This window comes from Coloeus monedula (genome assembly GCF_965178545.1).
Source record: "Coloeus monedula genome assembly, chromosome: 4".
Classification (NCBI taxonomy): Eukaryota; Metazoa; Chordata; class Aves; order Passeriformes; family Corvidae; genus Coloeus; species Coloeus monedula.
In genome coordinates, this window is record NC_138784.1 from 41,508,422 (window position 1) to 41,536,303 (window position 27,882).

Genomic DNA, 27,882 nt, shown 5'->3' on the forward strand with positions numbered 1-27,882 from the left:
ATGCGGGCGGCGGCCGGGGTAGGGCGGGCGGCACCTGCTCCCGGCAGGCAGGGAGCGAGGGAGCGAGGGAGCGAGCGAGGGAGGGAGCGAGGGAGCTCTCCGCGGGCTGGCCGCTGCCGCCGCCGCACGGCGACAAGCCCGCGGAGGGAGCTTCATCTGTTTCTTTCTAGGACGCGGTGGGCATCCTCATCCTCTGCCTGGTTTCTGTGGCGGCCGCGCTGGACTTCAAGTACCACCACGCCGAGGAGCTGGAGCAGTACCTGAAGGGGGTTCATGCCGCGTACCCCTCCCTCACACACTTGCACAGCATCGGGCGATCGGTGGAAGGTAGGGGCGGTGGGATGAGGGGGGGAGAAGGCTTTTTGTTCCAATTAAATCGGGGCAGGTGTGGGTAAAGGTGGCGTTTCGTGGGCGCTTGCTGGCGGCGGGGCTGCTCTAACAAACCTCTGTGGCGTTCCTCTTCCTCTTGCTTAAGCGTGAGTAACACACTCTGGCTGAAGCATCATACGTGTCATCAGGGTAAAAGTTCTCCCAACACCTGGGGTTTTGAGAATCGGAAACGTCCTGCGTGGCAATTTCAGAAAGAGGGCCGTCTTTACAGAGCTTAGAATATGTGAGACTCCCTTTGCCAAGTCCCCGTTCTAGGTGGGACTATAGTCAAAGACGTGTTTTCTAACTTGTGGCTGTCTTAGAAATACCTTCTGATACAAGGTCCTGTGCTGTAGATGAAAAATAGGATTTCAGTCTCAAACCTTACAGGAAAATGAAATCAATAATCACCTTTCTGATATTGATATTTGAATGTATCTTTCTATGATTGGTACTTTCTTACTGTAAATTGGGGGGGGGAGGAGAATTGCTAATTTTTTAAAAGAGATTAAAAATATTAGTGTTTATTAGCATATGCACTTTAATGTACACCTGTTTAGTTTTAAGCAAAAAAACCCAAAAATCAAGCTGTTTTGTTAGGTTTCAGTTCAGGAAACTAAAGTGCTTTGAGAAGAGCTGTAAAACCTGATAGAAAATCCACTTTTTAGAAATGTCATCTGTTCCTCTAATTCCATTTCATACCACTGGAAGGAGATATTTGTAGCATCTATTATCAAATCCACACTTGTGTTTAAGAAAAATAAAAATCGCTATTCTTCTTGATAGATGATTATGAAGACATTGTCGTGCCTCCTCCCTTGTTTTACTGTGTATAGCAAAGCAGAGAAGGAATCTTAAAGTTATTTAAAGTGTGTTGGTTTTGGTTTCATCAAAGGCAGAATTAGATTGGATTATGTTATTCATCCATGCAAGAGGTTAGTTCCTGTAAGTACAGTTCCCTCCAGTAGAAACTAGCAATTATCCACATCCTCATTTTCATACCTTTAGAGAACTTGGCTAACATTCTGATGATAGGACTAGATTCTGACTTTTCTGCCCAGAACTCTGCTGGCTTATCTTTGTGCAGGTTGGCAAAAACCTTTCATCCAACATGAGAGATTGAAAATTTGGCTTTTACATATCTAGATACCTGAAAGCTGGTAAGATGAGGTGTTCAACTTATCTGAGTTCTGTCAGCATGAAAACTGGAAAAGCATCATCTCTTGGTTGTGATTGAGCAATAGATTGAGATTTCTACCTATGTTAAGAAATGTGCCTTCCTTCACCTGGAATATGGTAAGGGATGGTACTGAATTAGGGTCTAATTTGGGGGTTTTTTTTGCTCATACTAAATTAAAAGAAAGTTTTATGACAGCAGTGGTTATATAATTTTGGTGAAAATGAAGTTTCAATTTTGGCCAATGGGCTGAAGTTCTATTCCTCTTTTCTCAGTTAAGATGACACAAAAACTGTGCGTGCACTCACTCATGCAGGTTTGCTAGTGTTGTTCTCCTGCCAATTAGCTAAACCATGATAGCACAATGGACTTCTTGATGATGAGAAACAAAAATTAATTTAAATACTATAAAACTGAGATCAATGTGATGCAGTAAGTTGATATTCCTGATGTGGAAATTCTTGATGATGAATACAGTATCCCATGGATCAAAGTAAGGCCTATAAAGCTAACAGACATAATTTTACTATTTTCATGAATGGCTATTGTTCCTACATTATTTGTTAAGCTAGGTTTTACTCCAATTTTATCTAATAATCTTGTATTTTATACTGCCACCTAGACTTGGATTATGAAGAATGTGAAGTAAAGGCTTGACTTTTGGTTGGTGTGTGTAGACCCAGAGCTTTGCAAGGATATAAAAATCCACTTTTAGAAGCCCAGTTGTGGAGGGTGATAGGGACCTGTGTATTACCACTTCAGAAAGTGATTGCATGTAGTTCTTTAAGAAAGCTGTCTAAACACTCTTCATGTCAGAAGCCTCACCTGCTTCAGGCAGATCATAAAGTAATTTAGGTCTGGAGGCTATCTAGTTTGAATTCCTGTTCAAAGCCAGGCTCACTTGAAAGTTAATTATGATGCTCTGGGCCCTCTCTGCTCTACTTCTGAATATCTGCAAAGGTGGAGGTTCTACGGAGACTCTGGGTACCTGAGCCACCTTTCAGCCCTTAGGCTGCACAGCAGCAACCCAGCCAGTCTGCATTCTGTACTTCCATGGGGTTATTTTCTTGAGTTGGTAATCCAAATATGGGACTCTTTTGTTCCAGGTGCAGGATTTTGCATTTTCCTGGTCAAACTCTGTGAGTTTGCTGTCAAGAAATTCCTTCAGCTTACCAGGGGCCCTCTGAATGGCAGCCCTGGCCCTGATGATGATATTAAACAGCATCAGCCCCAGTACTGACCCTTGAGGAATACTGCTAATAATTTGCTGTCTCTTGAACCACCAGTTGTTCAGTCCAGTCAGCTTTTGACCTTACTGTAGTCTATTCCTCTAATCCATATGTTCCCAGCTTGTTTACAAAGATACCATGACTGTGACTAGATGCTGGAACAGGCTGCTCAGGGAGCATGCTTGGGGATATTCCAAAGCTGTCTGAACACAGTCATGGGTAGCTGGCTGTAGGTGGCCCTGCTTAAGGAGGGGAGTTGGACCAGGTGACCTGCAGAGGTCCCATGCAATTCTTGGTTCTGTGATTCTGTTGAAAGCCTTGCTAAGGTCAAGACTAAAGAAATAGGATGCTTTGCTCTCTCTCACTAAGTCAGTCATTTCTGCATAAAACCTAAACAGTCAAGTGTGATTTGTCATGGATAAATTTGAGGTGAGGTTTACATAGTGTGTTTCTTTGATGTTTGTAGACTGGAATAGCAATGTACACAGCAGAATATGTACCAAGATACTCAGTGGAAAACAAAAGATGCCAAATTTGTTTTGTGGTGGCTTACATCACCATACAGAAATACCTGCCAGATTATTGGGAGCACCTCTGCCAAATTACTGGGAACAATGTGTTCTAGCAATGGCCTGTTCAGTCTCCAGATCTGATTTGGAAGCTGTGATATTTATGTATCTCATCTGCTGAACTATTATCCTTAAATGAGGGGAGAAAGGAGCTTAAAAGATGTAGCCCATTGGCTGACAAAACTGAGTGTTACCTTTTGGTCTAACTTAGTAGGTATCCTCAAATCCCACAAGATTTGTAGGTGATTTGTTGGTGAGAAACCTGGTATGGTCTTAGCAGCAGGTAGGCAGAGATATGTGATGGCCCAGAAAATACCTTAATTCTTTTATATTGTTTCAGGTGTGTTGTTGAATAAAGTTATAAAAGCTCTTTGTCAGGAGTTCAGTTCTCTAATACATTCAATATCCAACCTCAGAACAGTGTGTGCACTCTGTAATAATAGAGGAAACTGCAGAGCTGCATCAGTCTGGAGAATGGGACCTGGTGTAATCATATTAACCCATCCTGCCTAATGCCCTCCCCCCCCCCCCCCCAGTGAAAGACAGACTGACTCTTCAGCAAGCAAATCTTAGAGTGCATTACCAAAAGGAAAATATTCAATGTATGTTGATGATCTGTGGCTTTTCATTGTTCAAGATACAGTGCTGTTGTTACTCTTTGAAAAGAAAATGAGGGTGGTGGGAAGCAGACTTAAGGATTCTAACAGACCTGATGACCTCCTTAGGAGGACAAAGACAGCCAGATATTGGAAGAGTGGAGTAACTTTTATGGTAGATCCACACTCTGTAAAGTCTTTTCAGATACACTCTGGATTGAGATAAAGTGATAGCATGCTAATTACAGCTTGGTTTAGATCTAGATTTTTGGGAGGCCAGTCTGCATTTTTAGAATTCTAGTCAACTTGGGGCATTTGTAAACACCCTCAGGCCAGATTCTGCTCACTGAGGGAAAGGTTGTGTATGGTTAAAGTAACCCTGTCTTTACCTAGTGAAGTTTCAAAGTTGACTTTATATATATATTTATCCCTTTGGCAGATTTTATCACTAGAGAGACAAAAACTAGAACAAACTGACCAGATCTTGTTCTGGTTCCACTAGAAATTCTCAGAAATACCTTGCAAAAGAGCTGTCCAGAAAGCTTCTTTGGGTGAGAACTATGTGTCTTAGTCACCCTATTCTGATGCTTAGTGAACACTAGTATTCAGTTGCTCTCTTCTGTCCATTAATCTTAAGCACCTTGCTAACTTTGGGGAGGTTTTTCTGGTATTCAGTAGTGAGTCTTGCTTATTAGCGTTTTTCTATCCCTGCTCTGTAAGCAAGAGAGGCTTAAATGTGCAGGGCGTGTGTGTATGGTTGCTCTGGGTTTTAAAATTCGTGCAGGACCCGCCCGTGGCTGCGTGCATGGATTGTGCTGTGGACTACAGGGAAGGTGTGTTCAGCAGGGCTCCCAGCAGGCCAGCTTTTCTTAGTGACAAGGTGCGTGTTGGAGCACATTATGTCTCCTTCCTGCCTGCATTCGTGGGCTTTCCTCCTTGGAAAACAGGAGGGAATGAGCATGCCCAGATTTCCATCTGATAAGCAGCTGTGACTTCAGCAAAAGGGCGTGCTGGGAATTAGGAGTCAGGTAGTGCCGTATAAAACGCGTGCCTGGTAATACGGTCAATAGAGAACCTAGGCAATTCAGCTGTCCATCATTCCTCACCAACATCAGTGGAATGCATGCCCAAGGTGTGCCAGAGGTCAGCTTAAGTCTCCTGGCTCTCCTGATACAGTGCAACTGATACCTTTAGGCATTTATGAGGGGCTGTTGAACAGGGGAATACTGATTTAAGGTTCACCGCGCTTCAGTGAAAATATTTAATAGTAAAAGGCCAGGTATTGTACTTGTCTCATCTATACATTAATAGTCTGTGTATGTAGCTGGGAAAAAATAGGAACTCAAAAAGTTATTTATTGTGACACAGTATGGAAGAAGCCTACTTAGAAGAGTTACTACCATCAATAGTAAAGTGCATTGTAAATTTTATTGATTTTACATTACAGATATTTCTATTCTGGATGTTTTTACTTTGTTTAAAGTACTAGAAAACAAGTTTTACTGCTGAAGAAAACAAAGCTGAAATACATTACCCATAAAATATTTTTATTCTGGAATTATTATCAAGTTGGCTTCAGGGGTTCTGGCACTATACAAAAATAGAATGAGAAGGTTATATACAGCCCACTGTACTTTGAGGTAAGTTTCTCAGTGTTACCCATTATTAAATGCTAGGACCAGTGTTTTTAAAAAGAAGGAAGAAAAAGGAAAGGTAATAGAGAAAATTCTTTTTGTCTTAAAAATGAACAAATTATCTAGAGGCAAATCCACAGCGAATGTGTTGTCTTTAAAGACTATTGCAGTTATTTTTTTCTGTGGTTATATTATGTGAGGTATATTTGTGTAGAAGATTGTTACCTTACGTTTGTTCCATTTGACTGCTGCAGATGACTTTCCTCCTGTCTCCAATCCTTGATAATGTCTCTTCTTCCCTTCCCTCTTCCTTATCCCCATGCCACAAATTTCCTTTCAGGCTCATCATGCAAGTATGGTGTGTATAGATAATATAAGCATTGAGGTTTTTCAAAGTTCATTTTTAGAAACAAGAATGAATGAGACATTTTCCACTCTGAGTGCCTCATAATGCAAATTATACTGAAGTTGCTTAGCTCCAGTCCAGAGTTCCATGTAGAAATGGGCATTCTCAAACTTACTGGGATTGTTAAATTCTTATCCATACTTGCCCACTTCAGAAATTTTTTTCCTGTTATGTTACTTGCTCTTTTTGTGTCTCTCCTCATAACCATCTTTGTTCTAGTCTTTGACAGTATGTGTGGCATGTAAATGTATATTAACAGGATTCTAAGTAGGTTTACATGCTCATTTTTTTATTGAAAAGGTGTTTGGGTTCACAGAGGGGTTTGATATTAATAGCCTTGTAAACTCAATTTGCAGCACATTATGTGAGTCACCATTATGGGAAAGGGGAAATAAAACAGTGAAGGAGGACTGGCTCCTTCAGAGTTTATCTAGTGAAAGCTAAATCATGACTTTAAAAACAAGAAGTATTAGCTTGTATTCTTAAGTCTTCAGCTCCCAACTGAGCTTTGCTCTAAATAATGTGTTTAAATAGAAGTCACCATTACTATATTAGCTCTAAATTCTAATTCTGTTTGTCCTAACAGAAGCTAAAAATTCTTTAAACATTGAAATATAGATTCATATATTATCTGACTGCATCCTCTAGCAGTTTGATTCCTGTAATGCAACACAAGTCGTTTGTGTGCAATCAGTCCTCCAATAGCCAAGTACTAAGATTTTATCTAGTGTAACAAGACTTAACTTTGCTTTCCTGTCAGTATAACTGCTTTTTATGCAAATCTTTTATAAATAACATGTAGTTTGGTCAGTGTGAGATGTTTAAAAGATTGATAAGCTTAGACATTACTCTTGGAGATGCAGTCACTGACTTGGAGCACATTCCTATTCTCTTGCAGTGAAAGTAAGATTATTTAAGTCTTCTCTTCTTTGCTTGCTTTGAATTGGTCAATCAGTTTTGTCTTGCCTTCTATGATCTCTCCTACTTAAATACACTTCTTGCAGAAAATTTTGTGGGAAAGTTTGTTTGTTTTTTCCTGTGGAACATGCTGTATCAGAGATTTCTAAATAAATAAATAAATTCAAAAAACTGTGTGAGGGGAACCTTCCCTAGCAACATAGATCAAACATTTCTCATATATAAACTTTTATCTAGTATTGAAATTTTAGTGTTGTAGTTTCAAAATGGAAAGACTTGATCTGTTTAGAAATAGTACACTGTTCATGTGAGTAGCATTTGTTTAGAACCAGCCTTGTGGGAAAAATCTCTGTTCTCTTACTTCCTCTCTACCCTTTGCTTTGTACTTGTCTAGTTGCAGCATATATTTGTCAGGCTTTTTTTCAGAGCAGTAAAGGTCTTAAGCCTGCAGCCATCCTGTTTTTCCTCAGCAAGACTTTGCAGCTTTCTGTGTTTGTTTAGAAGTAGGTAGAATTGACTACTGGATATTGTAATTCACACCAGTGAAGTTAGCAATACTCTAGAGCCTGTGTAACATAGAATCAGCAATTGCAGCTAGTGGATGCAGTCTCCATATCCTTTCCTGGTGTTGAGGAAATAAGTATGTAAGAGATTTTATGTTTGGGGGTTTTGTTTGTTTTAAAACCAACTAAAACACAGAGCTTAGGATGTTAAAATGGTGCACAATGGACATAAATGAATGTTTTTTCCCCCTCACTCCTTGTAGGTTTCTGCATTTTGGAGCATTGTACATACATTTTTAGCCCTGTAAATGAAATGTGATCCTAACCACAAACTTAGTTAAAGAAATGAAACTTTTATCTTATGCCTCAGTTTTACCCAGATTGTCAATTTGTCTGCATTCTCCTTTTAGCTTGAGGAGAATTTAGTAACACATCCCTCCTACCCCACTTCAGACAGTGAGACATTTTAGTAGAAAAGTATTTCTAGTAGCTTCCATTCACTTCCCACAAAAGAAGAGCAGTGTGCACCGCATCTCTTCTGCACGGCCTTTCTGCCCGGGACCTCTGGCTATAGATCCCTGAAGGTACCAGTGTTGCTTATTTTCAGGGCTACCTAATTAAAGGTTTGCTATGTGTAGCTATGGCATATTGTGTTCACATAAGTACATGGAGACCTACTTATAATACATGAATGAATTGTTTGCAAGACTTCTTACACTGAAGCATTTGTTCACTAGACAGTTGTTCTGTACATGGTTTTGTGTAGAAGAGAGATCTAGATTGTTTTTAAGGCTGGGATTTTTCTTTAAATCGGAATGTGCATGTTATTTCTGAACTTTCTGAAAATTCTCCTTTTGGAACCTTTTATTAATTAGGAGATTTATTTTATGAAGTGGACATAGAAAAAAATAATGCATAGGACTGGCTGTAGATCTCTTACCCTCACAGCTGAGAGAATACCCTTCCTGTAAACTGTTCACTCAGTTATGCAGTAGCTCAAATGTGAGAAAGCAGTTAGGGGATGTTTCTAAGCAGATGATTCTGCAGTTTGATATCTAGGATTTACTTGTTGTTATGGGAAAGGTCAGACCATGGCAGTCGGAGTTAATTAATTAAATTACTGTAGCTGCTACATAACATGCTGAGCTCACAGTGGATTTAGGACAATTGAGTTATGTTTCCTGTTTGTCCCTAGCCAGTGTGTTCTACATCCATGGTCTTGCAGTTACCTGGGGCATTTAAGCCGAGCTTGAGCAGATCTAAAAAAGTAACACTTATCCTAAAGCTAAAATAAAAGCAAACTGTTCTCAGTAAGAAATATAGTTCACTCTGGTCCATTATTCTGTTTTCCAAAGAACGGCTAGAGCAAATTATAGGAATAAGGTAGGGACAGATGCCTTCCCTGGTATGCACTTCAAGCAATGTGCAACCAGGATGATTCTGACAAAGTGTATTTCCTGATCCTGGTGTACCTAAAGTACAAAACTTGCTTTGATACGCAATTGCATTAGGCTGATCTCAAAACCCCAAGAATAAACAAAGGCCACCAGAACATGTTTGTTCAGTAGACTAAGGACCAAATTACTCTATCTGTAGGTAGTACCAGTGCCTGATTCTCAGTTGTTGCTTTGTGTCTTTGTTACCTTTACTGAAAGCCAGTCGCTAATGTTTCTACAGAGACATTTTGTTACCTGTTTTAGGAGAGAATCTGTAAACAGCTGGTTAAGCTAATGTATCTTGTTAACTAAACCAGAAACAGGTGATCATGGCAGAGACTGGATTATTTTTAAAAAGTTAATCTAGCCTCTATTTTTCCCCCCTTTATTGAGTTAAGAAAAAAAAAAAAGAAAGAAAATATAGGGGCGGGGGGGAGCTACTCACTGTCTGGATTTGTTGGAGTCTGCTTGTCAGTGTTGAGGTGTGTATGGTTTTGAGCTTCCCATTCTTGAGGCAAATATAATGTCTGAGATCTGACAAGGATTTTTACAGGATGGGTGTGGCAAGTCTCTTGATGAGGTACTTCAGTGAACTGAAATCCTCAGAGTGCACCTACTGCTTCACAGCCACATGTGAACCACAACCTGTAGCCTACTCCCTCTGTTACCATCAAATGGCAGAAATAGTTCCGATGTCCTCTGGTGGTAAAAACGTAAGCTAAACAAAACTGTTGAATCTGGATAAATTGCACTTTAAAACAAACCAACCCTCTCCCTTATGGCCCGCTTGTGTTACAAACAATCACTTTATTCATGATGATCCAATGGTACTGCTGTGAATGGGTAATATTTATTACTTTTATGTATACAGTGGCTTTCCTGAAAATTACTAGATGCATACCAGTTTCACAGCTTTCTCAGAAAATAAAGTACACCTTTTTAGAACTAGGTTTAAAAACCCTGTGGTAATAAAAACAAGAGCTGGTGAAAAGGAAAAATAGTCTATTTGGTTTCTGGGTGTAAATATGAAACCAGTCAGTGTAAATAGTAGAAAAAGCCTGCTCAGACTCATTCTAGGGGTCTGTGGTGTTCTCATCTTCTTAGGGAGCAATACTGAATAAGGTTAATATATCTTTTTTTAAAACCAGTATTCCCTCTGGGTTGTTTTTGTTTGGCCTTTACAATTTTATTTTTATTTCTTGATTTTTGTTCAAATAACCTGTAAGTTATTATTGTAGAGACTGTGCTCTGCACTGGCAATTTTTCTTGTATAAAGAGTGTGTTCAGCTTGATTATGAGAACTGGAAATGGTACAGTGATGACTCACATGTACATAGAAAAGAAAGGGTTGCTGTTCTCATAAGATACAAGTCTTGTGAAAGTGTCCAAAGCAGCTATGGATGTCCCAATCAACCAAAGATTTGTAAACCTTTAGGAAGATAAGCAAGCGTGTGAACCATGAATTGTTTTGGCTCTCTTTCTCAAGTGCTTTGGATACGAATAAACAGTATCTAGTGTTTTTTAGAGTCCTTGTTTATTCTGACAGTTCTGCTTATATGATGCTGATTCTAAATTGGAGTGACTGGTATAATCTCTTGGAATAGACAGGAACTGATTAAATAGTGGGAAATGGATACTTCTATTTACTTTGTGCCGAGAGAGAGCGCCTTATGTCTGTAATAAGGGATCCGTGGGAAGGGGCCAGAATATTAAGTTTAGCAGTGGCCCCCACACAGTGACTCAGTGCTGTCAGTGGCTGTGATAGACCTGCAGCTGAATGCTACCTTGGGTTCTTTTCGCTTTTTTTTTTCTGCTTACCTAAGCACCATGCTGAATATTGCCAGATATGCCTGGTTGATGTATGGGATTGATCTGTATCTCTTTATTTTTTAAAATACCTTGAAGACTTTCTTATATTTGAAGTGTCCTAGTCCTCCTTGGCATATCAGCTTTGTTCATTACTAATGCCAATGCTACTACAGGCCAAGTCTTTAGATAATCCATTCTGTCTCAGTGGACCATGGTATACTTGAAAGTGAGGCTAAATGCTCACAAAAGAATTTGATGTACAGTTGTTCATAGAGATGTTTGTCTGATCTCAGCTTCAGGTATGTAGCCTCTTTTGGGGGTGCTTTACTCAGTCTGGCTAGGTTAAAATCACATATTTGTTCACCTTTGTTCTACTTCTGCAGTACTGCCACATCAGTCATTCTGATTAACCATTTCTGATTATACAAATAATGTACTGGTACTTCAAGTTCTGTTAGAATCTGAATCAAGCCATGTGTGCTGTTAGGCAGTCCCCTCGCAGAAGAAAAGTTCTAAAATGGCTTTAGATTTTCCAGCTTGACTTGGTGATGACAAATCAGAGTACCTCAGGGCAAGGGTGCTGCTGGTGCTAGTTTAGTGAAAGGTATCACTCTTGAAGTCCTTCATTAGCTATGGTAGTGTTTTGCTGGAAGACAATGTTGCCCCAAGGAGGCTTATCTCCCTGGAGAAGAGAATGCTTAGGGGGGAATCTTATCACAGAATTCTAGTACTTGAAGGATGGCTATAAAGAGGATGCCTCTCTCTTCACAAGGAGCCACATGGAAAAAAGCAAGGGACAATGGGTACAAGTTGCATTTTGAGAGGTTTCATCTCAATATAAGAACATTTTTTACAGTAGGAATCATTCACTGGAACAACTTCCCCAGAAATGAGGTAGAGTCCTCATCACTGGAGGTTTTAAAGATGCAATTGAACAAAGTGCTAAATAATCTTATCTAGGTTTTCTTTCCCATGTAGGGTTGGACCAGATGATCTCTTGAGGTTCCTTCTAACCTGGGCTGTTCAATGATTCTGAGATTGGTTCTATGATTGAGTTGCTCTGAGACCTTGCATTCTAATGAGAGTTTATCTCTCTTCTCCTCCTCTCTGTCCTCCAGTTTTCTAGGTAGGGACTGCCTAAATACAGATCAGCATTACTGCGGTTCCTACCCATGAAGCCAGTGTGCAACACATGGCCAACCCAGGAGGACTGTAGTCAGTCTATTGCTTTGAATTTGCAGTTGCAAGCTCTTGAATCAGTACCCTACCCTGACTGATACTGACAGTGGGTCTGAGCCCTTCCCCACTCACTTAATTTCCTAGCCATAACTTTCTTTGAAATGACAAGTTTTTCATAAATGAAGCTGTAAAGAACAAAGTGAAGAAAAGCAGAAATAAAATTGAGAACAAAAACAGGGAGCATGATCCAGACTCCAACATCTACAAATTGATTTTGTTTCTTTCCCACTAGATCTGGAGATCAGTTTCAATTCTTCATTTTAATTACCAGTTTGTGTAGACCTGTTTAGAATACTGACACTATGTCACGAACTAGTGGAAATGCTAGAAAACTTTTTTAAAAGTTAGAAAGACTTCTTATTCTACTAGAAGCTGTGGGGTCTGGCTCTGCTCCAATACAAGTCTTGTTACTTGTCCTGAGACACACAGTTAGAAACACAAGTTTGTCTTCATCACTTGAAATGTAGTTCACTAATTAGTTGACGTCAGTTTTGGTTTGGCAATTTGGCAGTGAGAAATGGCTTTTCAAAGCATGAGAGGAAGCTTAGCTGTTCCCTTCAGGTACCAAACCAGAGTTATCTAGGCTTTTCTGATTAAAGGAAACCATCCATATGCTGAATCTTTTTATATGCAGTTAATTACTGCCATATGGAAAGAAATCTTACATCATCCCTCATAGGTACACTATCCAGTACTGCAGGCTGAACAGACCCAAGAATGTATTTTAATTGTTAATGGAAGGTTTAATACTTCTTACAAGCTGGAAATGCCAGGAAATAATTGGTATCTCAGTTCATGGGAGTGTTTAGCATGTAGATAGCCCTCACACAAACTCTAAGCAGTCTAAACACTAATGCTGGAAAGACCAATTTACATCAGTACTTAATGTTAGTCTATACTTAGCTCTTCCTTGTGTTTCCCATGAGTGCAATTCCCAGTGAGAGCAGCAGGAATGAGTACTGCTGATGGCAAGACACTGGAAGTATTTTTTTGAAATTTGAAATCAGAATACAATATTATTGGTAGAAAATCTTAAATGATGGAAACATCTAGAGCACTTTAGCTCTACTTGTACTCTTTGCTTGAGTATATACAATGAGCTGCATGTTGTAGGTTTGCAGTAGCCACCTTTAAATTTGGGCGGAAAGGCTGCAATCGCAGCTGTAGGCAGGTGTGTTCCTCTTGGTGCAGAAGTCCACATGGCAACTAACACCAAGGAGGGATGTCTGAACTTGCCTTCCAGTAGAGGGAATGAGAGCTGGGAACCAGGGCTTAGAGGGCATAAGGACAGAGAATCATAGGAGCGTTCTGGAAGGACTTCCTTGGTAATTCATTGCAAGTTGCCCCAGGATACAACTGTAGAGAGAATGACACATTGCAGAGATGGAAAATAAGTTGAGGTTGTTGTCCACACTTGATTATGAATAACAGTGGCATACTTTTTTCACTACTAGAATTGTTTTTAGTTCCAAACATAGGCTATTGCAGCAAGTCTTGTCATCTATTTTCACAGAGCTGCAGGATGGTTGAGGTTAGAGGGGACCTCTGGAGGTTTTGGAGGGGCGAAGGGCTAGGGTGAGATGATGTGGGTGTTCTCTTTCTTTCCTTTTGAAGAAGAATGTGCTTAAATGCTAGTATATTTGGGTTCTCCATCTACAACTTGTCTAGGCTTACAGAAATCAAGTTTTTTCTTTTTTTATGAAACAGTGGCTCTACATACAACAAGGCCAAATAACTAGCTTCTTACCAAATCAGTTGCCACAAAATTATTTTTAGAAGCACGGATTGCTTGCTCACATTGTCCTTTAATGAAAGAGTCAGTAGCAGCATCTCACAGCTTTGTGCATAGCATGGTTACAAGGGTTGAACACCAATGTTTTCAAGAGTAACTGTAAAACCAGGGGATACTGAGATCACTCCTTGTTGAGTCTGTCGGGTCTCAGCACTGTTTTGTTGCTTCTTGATCCTAGGCCTAAGACTCTGATTCTGTTAACTGAGAATTTAGTTTGGCAATCACTGTCTTCAGTTTTACCTCTCTTCCAACTGTTTCAGTGCATCTTGCAGCGTTGCTTCAGTCCTCCTCAAGTTTTTCTCCCATTCCTGAAGTCATGACCCTTGTGGTATAGCTGCTGTGAGTCAGTCACATAGCTAGAAAAGAAAACAAAAATGCTGTGGCACATGCATGACTAGAGGGGTCATGGCTTCAGGAATGGGAAACTGATAAGCTCCAGAGTTTGTTTACTGCAGATTTGATGATCCACAGAGATTTAGGAACTAAGGCTTTTTATAGTACTGCATATAGCAGTTCCTACGTTGCTATTTCCTGCAAGTAGCAGTGATGGCTGGGCTCCTCTCAGACAGGCTGTGGGCCCCAACAAGCCCTGTGTGGAGCTGGGGACAGGTAGTATGTTCATGAGGTCTGGGCATTAGCAATCTATAGGCTGTCACTGCTCTTATGAAGGAACTGGTCCAGTTTCATTGCTGCCATCTGCTGAAACTTGAGTTTTCCACCTCTATGAGCAGACTAGTGGGAAGCACAGATTTGCAGATGAGGTCTGAAATGCCACAGTATCACTAAAAATAGTAACAGAAAATGCCCTTCCCTCGCCGTCTCTCCCCTGCTTAAGTGAGGACTTCCAAAATGTATGTATGTTTGTTTATTTTGTTGCTTAAAGTTCAGCTTCTTGTGCAGCTTTAGTGGTCCTAACTAATACTCTTTCTGTAGCTATTAATTCTTTCCCTGCTGATATATTTGGAATATGTCTCTGATGCAGCTCTTTCTGCTACCTCCTGTTTTCTGAGCAGTAATGCATGAATATGTTTAGCTTTTTTGTGTTGTCTTTTGTACAAAACCAGATGTTCTTTGTGATAATGAAAACTTCTGTATAAATTTCAGAAAAGCCTTATGATTCAAAATTTGGGGGCAGGAAGAGTGATCTTATTTGCTAAATTTAACTTGAAAAATGTTTATTACAAAAAAAAAAAAAGAAGCCTTCTTTTCTAGTCCTGGTTAAATGCTTTAGAAATTGCAGGGTTTATGACATACTTGGTCAGAAGGCAAAACATTCCTCTAACTAATATTGCAAATATTCATAGAATAAAAGAACCCCACAGTCTACTTTGATATGTTATATGTAGGACTGAGTGGGCACCAATGAAATACGAGAATTTGTACAATGGTCTTAATGACCAACTCTTTTTATTCTTCTAAGGCTTGTATGATTTTACACTTGTTTTAAAAAATGTCTTTTCCCCTTCCCCTCTTAAAGGTAGAGACCTGTGGGTTCTTGTTCTGGGAAAGTTTCCAACCCATCATAAGATTGGCATTCCAGAGTTCAAGTATGTTGCTAATATGCATGGGGATGAGGTACGTTTCAATTTTTGCAATGTCATTTATACCAAATACACTTACCAGAGGTTTAGAGTGAACTTTTCTCAGGCATGTGCTTCTTATTATTGAGGTATGTCTTAACTCAAGGAAGACAAAATATGTGTGTATTTATTGAGGAATTTTCAGAATAAAGTTCCCTTATTTTGGTGGAAGGGCCTTAGGAGACCTTACATCATGGTGAAGAGTCCTACAATCCTACACCCAAGACCTCTCTTGAGTGGAGAGCTTTGTCTTCTCCAAGTGAGTAAACCCAGAGGCTTTAAGTTTCCTGGCAATGAGTCAGATGCAGTAGTTTGCTTGTACATTATTATTGCCTAGGCATGAAATATGACTGATAGAACTCCTCAAACACATCCTAAGATTAAATAATAATTGCTGTGAAGCATCAAATTATTTTAGGAAGAAAATTTATCTTGGGAACCTTAGGCTAGGAACACCTAGATTCACCTGAGATAACACTGAGAACAAAACAAACAGCAATTCCAGAACAATAAACTTGCTCTGGGAAGAATGCCCACTTATTAATGATAAAGAAGAAATGAGCCTACCTGGTGCGGTACTTGAATCTGAATCAGAAAGAATCAAAGCTTCACTGTCTTCTATAGTACTTCTTTGCTTTCTATTTCTTTTATTCTTTAGCTTTACCTGATTATATTAGTCATATTCAGGATAAGTTTAAACTACACAATATATTTTTATGCAGTCTTTCATGTGAAGGTTAAATAATTTAACATGAGTAGCAAGATATGTATGTGTATATATATGTGCTAGACTCTGAATTCCCAAAACCGAGAAAAAACAGACATAGTGGAAATGTATCCTGTGCAAAGGGTAACATGTCCTGAGTTATTGCTGTTAACAATACTGTGTGTGAGCACTTGCACGCCTACAGGCTCTTGTGACATTTTGTGCCAAGAATTTCCCCAAGTTAGACTAGTTTCACCTTGTTTGACACTGGCCTTGCTCAAAGTGCTGCTGGGAGCTTGGCTGCTTGGGAATTTAACTCTGTGTGGGAGGAAGCTGATTCATGATTTCAAATAGGTACATTTGTTACTGGATACCCAAGACAGGGTTTGCAGCTCCTGAAACCTGGTGTGGGTCACCAAGGCATCCAGGAACTGAGGCTCCATACTGCAGTCCCTGCAGACTGCTGAAGGGGATTGCAAACCTGGGACTATAAATCACCCAGCTTTGGTGGGAAGGAGGTGGAGGGCAGGATATGATCTCATCCAGAATGGCCTGGCTTGCAAATCCAATGTTGCTGGACTGCAGAGGGCCACACATACTGAAGTCTCCACAAGGAAGCACCCCCTTCATTATCACTGCCCAGCTGGATACTCAGGAGGAGCTTTGACCATAGAAATACACACTGTTTGCACATCCACAGGGCTGGGAGTTGCTGGGGATTGGCAACTTGGATCACTGCCTGGGATCTTAAGTTTTTTGTTGACTTCATGAGGAAATGAGACGTGATTTTCTTTTAAAGTCAGACATAGTGCCAGACAATCTGAGCAGGGTTGATCCTTGAGCTGCCTAGGTAAGGCATGTTATATTCCAGTTGTTTGTCAGACTAAGCTCACACCTAGGAAACATTCTGGAAATAGAGCTATTCCTCCTTTTTAGGCACTCATGATGATTTTTGCTGTATGAGTTTTTTTGGTACATACAGGTAACTCACAGTTAGTGTTTGGGATTTTTTTATCTGATCATAAATGTATTTCAGATGGCAGGAAATTAATTCCTCACATAGAGAAGCATTGGAGAACTTGAATGTTTTTTTTTCCATAATCTAAGATTCTGCTAGTCCCTGGGGACAGATTCAACTATCCCTGCAATATATTAAGCAGATAAGTTTTGCACTAATTATACAACAAGCTTCAACTTGTGTGCCAGAGTCTTTCATAAAGAGATTATGACTTCATTGATCCACTCAGGTCTTTTGTGCTTCAACGACGCTTTCCACAAATGATACAAAATGAGAAGTTCTTAAGTATTGTTTGGTGATGCTGCCCTTCTAACCTGTTGTGACCACACAAATGAGGCTTAACTTTGACTCAGCTGGCCAGCTGCTCCAAAAACATAAAAGTTGGGCTGGAACCTGAATTACATGTGTGTGGGCTGTTCGCACATGCTGCTGGAAGAAAATCTAGGTTATTTGGAAAGCTGCCCAACAGGGAAGTTCTAACAAAGTAAAGTGAGTACACAATAGTAGGAAAGGAGTATTTTTTTTCAGAACTGGAATGATTTTTTTTTTTTAAGTAAGTTCACTTTTCTTAATACTGTAAGACATAACCAGCCGAGATTTAAAAGATTTTCATTTGTGTTCACTGTTGCCAAATAGAGTGAACTTTTGCCCCAGATCCACTGAGAGGTAACAAAAGACTTCTCCCATTCTTTGTGTTGGCTGTGTGTAGCTGGACACGATTTTTAGCGGTACTTTTTGTTTAACCCGAGCCAAATTAAAACTGATTTAAACTGACTTTAATCAAAATGGCAGTAATTGGCTGCACAAAATGCATAAGCCTGTGAAATGTTAATAAAGTCTGCGGGGGAAGATGAGGGAGAGGTTGCCTGATCTTCTGGGGCAACTCCCATTCTGAATTAGGCACAGCTTCTCTTGTCCCAGCCTTGTATTCTTACTTGAAAGATCTTTTCTTTCTAAGTCACATAGTCCTCCCTGGGGAAGTACTCCTCCTGCTTAACATTGACCACACCCAAACACCTAAATACTCCTAGGTCATAAATGGAGCAGAACTATTACCTTTGGAACCTCTGTGCCAGGGACTTGAGTCCATTCTACACAAGTGAACAAATAGGATCTAATTGGAAGGCTGTTCCTAAACCATGTATATCACTGCAGGGAAACCCTTTAAGGAAAAGCACCTCTGAACAAACTGTAAACTACCTGTGTGTTTCTGCTTTTTCCCTTTAATGTATTGAGTATATGGCTTTAACCTTCTGCAGCTTAGTGTAACCGGACCATCACAAGATTAAACTCTTTCTCAGGGTGGCAATGCTGATATCAGTCCTTTTCTCCTGCAGTATCCACTTCTGATCGCTTTATTTTCTCATTGTATAGTATAAAATAACAGCAATGCAAATAATCTTAAATAGTACAATATTTTATCTATAATAAACAATAATTTATTTATAATAATATAAATAAAGCATTAATAGAAATAGTAGAATTATACAGTAGTATAAAATATTATTAAAAATAGTAGTATTTTTCCTCTTTCATTTTGTGAAACTGAGCCTGTACTGATAGGTCTGAACTTGCCTACGTGAAAGGATGTATTTATCTGCTGACTTATCTTGTGAAATAAGTTAAAGAAACTATGCCCTATTTTCCATGTCATCATAGACACAGTCATATCCACAGTAGGCTCTCCTGAAATATTAGGGCTTAGGTGAGTAAGGACTGGAGTAGATTTATTTGTGATCAATATAATGGGGTCTTTTAAAATGACCAGACAAGAAACTGATGAGTTTTGTGTAGAATTTCTCACTCTTATGTCCAAAAAATTAATGGAAGCTGCATTTACACTATCAAAATACCACTGTGGAAAATATGGCTGGTTTTTTTATCATCCAATTGCACAAAAAGAATACTGCACATACTGCACAACTTGCTATAAGGAATTGTAAGCCTATATTCCTATGTCGTCAGTCCTGTGTGATGTATTATTGAAGTGATATGCAGCGAAACAGTATTTGCTCTATGAAAAAAAAATTTATAAAAAATATTTATTGCATAGTGAACTATTTTCCACCTAGCTTCAGAATTAGAAGGTCATAAGCACCAGAGATGTCAAAATTCAAAGCAATCAAATCTCAATGCTAACAACAGACTTTAAAAAAAGCTGGATGTTGCTGAGGTCTGTTTCAAAACATTTTAACACTGCCCTGCTGCAGTTGCTTTTTTCCTTGTCTTTGCTCACACTCTTCTGAGTGGGAAAAGAAAAAGCTATCCCTGTCTCAGCCAGGTAAAGTCTGAAGCCTGTGGAATTTGTCCAGGTGGTAAAGACTAATGCCAGTTACTAGCTCAAAAGCAGGCTTTGTGTTGCCATTTCCTTCAGTGATAAACCAGAGAACTGCACTTCCCTGTCATGCACGTGGTAGTTCTCAGATGTCCATAGTGACTGCTGCTGGAGAAGTAAAGGGATGTGTGCCAAACTATTTGCATAAACAGTCACTTTAACACTGGTGTGTTTTAGCAAAGCAGGACAACCCCAGTGGGGTGTGTCCTAGTGGTGCATAATAATTAGCACTGTACAAGTGTTAAAAATAACACCGTGCAAGTGTGATGGCATTTCAGTGGGAAACCAGGATGGCCTACTGGTTTCTCTGCTCTAACTCCACTTCCTTAGGTGGGGTTGTGCCTGGTATGCTGAACCTGGCCTGTGGAGCAGCCGGGGCTGGAGCAGGGAGACTGGGAAGACTGTGTTGCCCTGAAACAGGTCCTACCTGATGGTTTGGATCTTTCTTTCAACATCGTTCAACTTAAAAACCAGGCCATGATTAAGGAAAGAATTGTAATAATAAAATGGGCAGAGTCCATCCACCCATAGTCCCCTGGTATTAGGTCTCTATCATGTGGTAACAACAGTGTTCTAAACTCAGGGCTGATGCAGTAAAGTGTTACAGTGCAGGTGCAATTGGAGCTAACCTTAATCTCCTAACTTGCTGCTGCTCGGGCTTCTTGAGTAATCCCTGTGGTAGCTGGGCAGGGTGCTGACACAGCCTTGCCAGCAGGCAGAGTCAGAAGTTTAAAGGATTTGTGTGCAGAAGCAGCAGTCATGCCCTTTTCTACAGCGTTGATCTACATCCTGACATATGAACGCTTCTTCATTCAAGGCTTTCCCCTGAGGATCACTGAAAGCCTTTCCTGCTGACTCTCTCCCTTTGGGGCACAGGAAGAGGCTGACATCTGAAAGTGAACAGAGAAACTTAATGTCTAATTGTATCCCTAGAGGTGGGGGAAAGGGATTTCCTTTGCTTTCCTGTCACACTTCATGTGAATACAGTAAAACAGTACGCCTTGGCATCTCCCTTGGGATACTGCAGTCAAAACTAAGTGTTCATGTCCTCTCAAAGCCCCAGAACACATACATGCTTTTCTCTCTATCTTCATGTTAAACTTGAGGCAGGTTAAGTTGTCTGTCCTCGACTTTACTGTCAGCAGCCTACCTTCAGTCTGCCTAGATACATTATTTGAAGCTCTAAAGTAAAACTAAGTGACTCATAACTCTTGTCCACAGGTACATCTGACCTCTGTAGTAACAGGGTAAAGTTTGACTGAGCAGCAGATGCTGCCCTTCCAAGGGCAAAGATCAAAACTTGATCTTGAACTTTCCCAGAAACAAAAACTTTTCCTCAGATACTTCCAGATGTGCTTTCTCAAGCAATGCAGGGTCCTCTGGACCAAAACAAAACCACCCCTCTGTTACCACACCAAAATAGTGGTAATAAGTGTATTCTTCCCTCACTGTGCAATCATCCAGGTGCCAACACTCTTATGATGACCTGAATCACTTAATGTCCTGAGTACAACAATAGCTATATACCAGGAATCCTATAAAATAGTTTGTAAAATACTGTACATGTAAGTAAGCCTGGGATTAACTTTTAAGTGCAAAGAATGTCATCTGTGAAAATCTGGTCATCTTTCTTTCTTTGTAAACACTGTCCTTTCCTACCACATTCTTGTGTTACTTTTCCTTTTTTCCCCCTTTCTGTTCCTGCTTCTCTACCCTTTCTTTCTGGGATTTCTTTTGGTCAGGCACTGAAGAGAAGTACAGTAGGAGAAGAGCACTTTCCCAGTTTCTCCAGACAGCAGTCCAGTCTTGTCTGTAGTTTAGCTGTCTCTGTGGTAGAGCCATTCTTGCTGATTCTGAGTCTGTACCTTCATCTCTCATGCCCAGGGCCATGATTTGGCTGATTTCTCTCCTCTCCTTTCTTCCCTCACCCTTACATGCTTCCCAAGATGTCTATCACCCTTTTCAAGAGCTGCCTGTACAAGATGGTTCTGTTGCATCCCTTCTTACATTTCATGGAGTGTATTTATCAAACCTGCAGAGCAGTCTGTTTTCACATACTCAGGTGCTGGTTTAGATCCTGTTGTGATATACCAGGCTTTGTTCTTGGAGATAAAGTAGAGATAAGTTATCTCTAGAACTCATCTGCTTGCAAGTTTGTTCCCTTTCCAGACAGGGCTTAGGAACCCTAAAGCACCCTTGAGGCATGGGTCACAGTGCCCCTGGAAAGTATGGTCCAGTGAACACTAGCAGTGGTTTCTGGGGTAGAATAGGATTGTCCTTAAGTCAGGATCTGGTACTTAACACTGTTTTGCCTAAAATCTGATAGACTAAAGGGAGATGTCAGCTTTCATGACTTATACAAACTTATATGAAAAAAAAATACGTGTTTAGCTTTTTCCCTGCTGCTGCCTCTCCTTGATCTAAAGTCTGTATCCAAATGTCTTTCCGTGTCTTTTTCTAAGGATTTATTTGGTTTCCCCAATGCACATGTTCATGACATTAAAATAATGTAACAGAAATATCTATGTGGCCTCTTTGATCTTGTATTAATATTGGCTTTCCATAAAAGAGGATCAACAAGAAAAAATCCTGCTCTGTAGCATCCTGGAAAACATGGCAGACTTGTCCTCCCTTCCTTCTGAACCACCACTGCCAAGTGGTGCTGCACAGCACCGGTGCTTATGTGCAGGGTCACTCAGGCACCAGCACAGAGCTGGGACCCTCCTGTGGGACTGAGAAAATGCAGTGGGGTGTTCCCAAGCCCACATGATGTTTATCAGGCAGCTTTAGTTTTTTTTATAGCTGTTCCTTATCCATGCAAGATTTAAGCAGTGCATCTGACACAGTCAGTTTCCCATTATACAAAAAGGTCTGTCTGATCTGGGTTTAAAACCCTTGTGAAAACCCTCCAGTGATTCCTTTAATCTATTCAATTGCTTTAAATATATTTAGGGGAGAGCATAAAACAAAGCAGTGTTGATCAGAATGCTCTCATATGCCTTGTATGTATGTGTAGTCCATAAGAAAAACCTGGAAGTGCAAGGTGGTGGGTCTTTATTTATTTATTTTCTTCTTCTTTTTCTTCCATATCAGACATAAAGTAAAATCTATGCTTCTTTACACAGACTGTTGGGAGAGAAATCCTGCTCCATTTGATAGATTTCCTAGTGAACAGCTATGGACGTGACCCAGTTATTACCCGGTTACTCAATAATACCCGGGTTCATATCATGCCAACGATGAATCCCGATGGATTTGAAGCTACAAAAGTGCCTGATTGTTATTACACACGAGGAAGGTAAGGGTGGCTTAGGAGGGTGGGAGAGGTAAAAGAGATGGGTGGGGAGTAATAATCGCAGATAGCCAGAATGAATCATACTTGGTGGAGAGCAGAGTCTACAGGATGTGCTAGGGCTAATTTTTGCCTGTGCTATTCTGAAGACATGTTGTTATGGCATAGAGTTTCTGGAAGACTGAGTCAGACCAGTGTTTATATATGGTGTGGCCAGAAAAAATTGGTCAGAAAGGTGTAATGACTTCACCTTTTAAGCAGGAGACACAGATTGCTAATACAAGCACAATTCCCTATTTTGTAGCAACTTTAGAGTGCTACAAGAAAAGAAGGAAAATTCCACCCACAGGGATCTATTTCAACTGGAGAATTCTATAACCCTTCTGAACGAGAAAAGGTGTGTCTAAGCTTGTTGAATGGACTTCTAGCAATGTGTTTAAAATCATGTTGAATGTGGATTTAGTAAGAAGGAGGAGTTACACAAGCAGAGCTGGCTGTAATAGGTTCTGTGCTAATAGTAGTGGTAGGAAAAAAACCTACACAGAAGAAAATGTAACTTGGCATTGCATCCTGTGTTACTTTTGCATTCTTTAATGTGACTATTGCAGAGAACAAAAAGGGGATGAAAAGCTTAACAAGCTAGAAGAAGGAAAGAGAGAGTGAGAGAATGGGAAGAAATGCCCTAAGGACAAAGTTGGAATGTGCAAAAAAAGCAAACCCATGAGCTAGAAGTTCTCTTGGATCGCTGGCCTTGGCAACATCAGAAACAAGTGCAAAGAGAGTGTTACAGTGCAGATACTGCAACACATGTATCAGACAACAAGGCCCGTGGAAAAGAAATATCTATGGACAGATTCGTGGTAGATGTTTCAGAGATGTTTATTTCTCCAGCCGCATGGCCGGGGCTCTGCCGAGGAACTGCTCAATCACGGGACCCGAGGGTCCTTCCCGGGCAGGGGAACACAAAACAACCCATGGGGAACGAGGCTGAGCAGGGGCAGGGACACCCCATGTGTCCCCTCAGGGCCCCTCTCCCAGGGCTCCATGGCAGGGGGGAAGGGACCCCAACAAGAGAGTTCAGGTAGTTTAGTTCTTCAGGTGACCAGTGTAGGCCATCCTTTTTATTAAGAAAAAATGCATTCCTCAGCAAATAGATGGAACTTTTATGGAGGGGGGTGTTTTTTATCCCTCACTGTCAAATAGAGTTTAACTGACTGAGTTCAAAAATTAATGTAGTCAACGGTGAATACCCTCTTTACTCCTGTACTGACCTGTCTGAGTGAAAAAGCAAGAGAGCATTTGCACAGGCTGGACCTTAAGGTTTAGGGAGAAGATGTACCAGTGTTTGACTCAAATTTTTTCTGTCTGTTGAGAGTGACAACAGTCCAAGGGATACAGCCATTCAGTAGTTACCTTGGTCCTCTATACAAGCAGGAAAAACACATATAGGAGGAGGACAAAGTCCTTCTGATCTGCCTCTGCTTTTTCTAATTAACTTACGTGTAGGTGTGCATGCTATGTGCATGTTAAATATTCTGTGTTTCCACTTGGAGTTGTTTTATTGTGTCCTATGAAAATTCCAGTGCTGCCAGAAAGCAAACTGAAGTCCATCACCTTAATGCTTGAGAAATGAAAAATGGTCATCTTGCCTGTTCCCTGGAGACACTAGCACACCACAGATCTGGAGTACTGGGAGGCTGGTGATGTGGAACTATCCACAGGCAAAACAGTAATGGTAATGTCTTCTCTCTTTCTAAGATACAACAGGAATGGAGAAGATCTGAACAGAAATTTTCCTGATGCCTTTGAAAATAACAGTGCTAGCATTCAGCCAGAGACTCGAGCAGTAATGGACTGGATAAAAAATGAAACATTTGTTCTTTCAGCAAACTTGCATGGGGGTGCCCTGGTTGCCAGTTACACCTTTGATAATGGTAACCCAGGTAAGCTGGTAACAAACTCTGTTCTCCACAACTGACTGGGTTTAGGAACGTTGTCTATACCAAAGCAAAATTTACAAGGATTCCTGCAAGGTTCTTCTAGCTTTTGAGCTGGGATGGGCAAAATTTGATAAACCCCATCAAAATTCCCTGCCTAATATGGCTATTTGGGTGATGTTTATCCTGCTCGTAAGCCAGCACTGTATGTTTTACCAGTAATGAGACAATGGCTGTCTTCATTCTGCAGTTACTGGCTCTTTGAAAGGCTATAGCAGATCTCCAGACGATGATGTCTTTATTCACCTGGCAAAAACCTATTCTTCCAACCATGCCAGCATGTACAAAGGGATGGGGTGTGACAACAGGCAAACCTTCCCAGACGGCATCACCAACGGGTACTCTTGGTACCAGCTGGAAGGTAAGAACATCACTGATATTTCATTCAGCTGCTTCTGGTAAGATGTTCTCACTTTTCATTACTGTTTATGTGTAGCCAAATAGAAAATGGGGCTTCTGCACTGTGTATGTTGTTTTCATTGTCTGAATTCAAAGACTTAAAAGGTTCTTGGAATGGCTTTGGCAGTGGCAAATCCTGTGCCAGCCTATCTGTCCCTTTTTAGTTGGGAAAGCTTGAATGAATTTAAGTCAAAGATCCACCCTTCTCAGCCACAATCATCATCATTTCTAAAATGAAGTATGCTTTAGAAAACAACACTCTATGAGTAACTAGAGTAAATAATTAAGTTGGTTTTCCACAGGAGGCAGTAAATACAAGTGTGGTATTGAGGAATAATTTATCTGATTTACTTTTCTTACAGGTATGATGCAAGTACCAACATTTTAACTTAGCCATTTGTCTTTTAGTTTGACCTTAGTGTTTCTTTGCAGCTGAACACCCTTTTATTTCACTTTTAAGGTGGAATGCAAGATTACAACTATGTCTGGGGACAGTGTTTTGAAATTACATTGGAGCTGTCATGCTGTAAATATCCTCCAGCAGACCAGCTGGAAAAGTTCTGGAGGGACAACAAAGTTGCTCTGATCGAATATATCAAACAAGTACACCTAGGTGGGTATGCAAATGGGGGTGGAGTGAAAACTGAGGCCAGCTTAGGGGGAACTCCTCAGCAGCCTGTCAGTGTCACAGCTCACAGGGAAGAGATCTGGGAGCTTCTGAACAGGAAATGCTACAAGGCCAGGGGATGGGTAAGGCAGGAGAACTTACAAGTGTGTCAAGTGAGGGGCGATGGGTGCTGCTACAGGTGTGCAAGGGGCTTAAAATGTGCTGGGGACAGGCTCTGGGGCATGTCTGACCATGCACTCCACTCCTCCCCTCACTTTCCTGAGCAGCCTTGGGACAATCATTTATTTCAGACGTCTCTAAGTGTATGTGTGCCTCAGCACAGGGTCTTTGCTGCTTGGATTTTGTAAATTTGAAAGGCTTCTCTAGGTGTGATCTGACTTCACATTTGGAAGAGAAGTCTGCTTAGTGAAGCTGTGGTGCTTTTCAGTGAGTTGAAGGGTTTGCACAAATCTGTTGCTTATCTTGCATTTTGTTGCCTTAAATATCTGACTGCTATTTTATCTCTGCTTAATGCCTGTGCTGCCTTGAAGATGTTGTGTGGGAATTAAGGGAAACTACTTCATAAGCAGACATTGTTGGTATTCTGCCTTTGGGAAGTACTAGACAAGAGGCTGACTTATTTGAAATTACAAAAAGAAGGGGGTGTGTGTGTGTTTGTGTGCAAAAACTGCCAAACCTGTATGGAAGATTGAAGCCCTTCGGTAAAAGACATACAGTGTGTATGATGCCTTCAGCAAATGAGATTTAGGAGATTACAGTACTGTTTTCTAACTTAACATGAGGCTAAACTATTAACAACAGCCAAGAATTTTCTGGTTTAATTCCCTTCAGTGAGACCAAAGTGACTAGTGATATTATTAGATGTGCTGAAATGTGGTCAAACAGCCTTTGAGTGCAACAGAACAGTCTGACTTTCTCAGAGAAGGAGGCTCACCAGTTACAGCTCATGATTTTTCTCTTCTCTCCCTTTTTCATAGGTGTCAAAGGCCAAGTTACTGATAAGAATGGGAATCCTATTCCCAATGCCATCGTGGAAGCCAAAGGAAGGCCACACGTCTGCCCCTACAGAACAAATGAACAAGGGGAGTACTTTCTCCTCCTTTTGCCTGGGACATATGTGATCAATGTGAGTATGCAGCCTTACTGAAGTATTGCTTCTAATTGAGTTGAGTTCCCGAGCACAGTAAGACAGCATCCTTAGAGGTGGGTGAGCTGAACTGCTCAAGTCATAGATATGAGGTGTGAAGACTCTTTTAACAGATTTTTTAAAAGGTATATATTTAAATATTAGCAGAAAGGAAATTTTTTGATACAGTCCTCAATGTCCAGAGATAACAATCCTCTGTAGAGCCAGATGGGATGAGCAGCTGGAGCACAGCAGCAGGAGCTTGAGGTATTTGAAACAAACCACAGAGCTCTTGCAGGGTGAGGGGAGGCTGGGATCTGGGCAGCACCGGGCTGACACCACCACCGGTGACTGTCATTTCCTTGTGTCAAAATGGTTTCTCTGTGGAACTACTAGAGAACATCCATGCCCTGTAGGCTCTGCCTGCTGCCAAGGGCTTATGCTTGAGCATCACTGCAGGATTCCCTCTCTTGTACAGCAAGAGTCTTATTGCTATAACGTGAAAACTATACTCTTTTCTCATTCTGTGCTCTCAAACGTATCTTTAGAACAATTTTTCTTGTACATTTAAAGTGTAAACAGTGATTGTTTCACAGTTGAACTCAAGGTTTCAAACCAAGGAAGAACACTTTTGTATTTGCTCCTAGGCTACTGTACCGGGATTTAAATCGATGCTGAAGACAGTGGAAATACCTGACAACACTGGTAACTTCAGTGCTTTGAAACAGGACTTCTCTTTCCCAGAGGTCTCAGATCAGATCCATTCAAGAGTTACTTCATGTCCCAAAACTCCCCTCTACCAAGAGCTCACACGGGCTTCAGCTGCAGTAAAACCAACCATACACATCTTGGTTTTAATGACTGTTATGCTTGTAATTTTCAAATAAAGTCAGACAAATAAAGAATGACAAAGGCAAAGGCAAAATCTTCCTGCACAAATGTGGCTTTTCAGAGAAGGAATTGTATATGCAAAAGAATGTATGTTTTTATAAACCAAATTCTCAGATTCACGATCATGTTTACTGGATTTTGTAAAATACTGGCTTGACAATTGAATGTTTTACTTTAGTTATAGCAGACATATTTTTAATTGTAACAGACTATCATATTTTTCTATGTAAGTA

General features: G+C 40.5%; 1 protein-coding gene across 1 annotated transcript; it reads left to right on the forward strand.

Annotated features, from left to right (window-relative positions):
• CPM (carboxypeptidase M) lies at positions 1–27,645 on the forward strand (the record flags this gene model as incomplete). Its single annotated transcript, XM_082279673.1, has 9 exons — positions 1–18; positions 171–327; positions 15,155–15,252; positions 22,442–22,614; positions 24,367–24,551; positions 24,796–24,966; positions 25,465–25,617; positions 26,610–26,758; positions 27,406–27,645. The coding sequence occupies 9 exons, from the start codon at positions 1–3 to the stop codon at positions 27,643–27,645; spliced, it is 1,344 nt and encodes a 447-aa protein (XP_082135799.1).
• Positions 27,646–27,882: the final 237 nt, after the last annotated feature.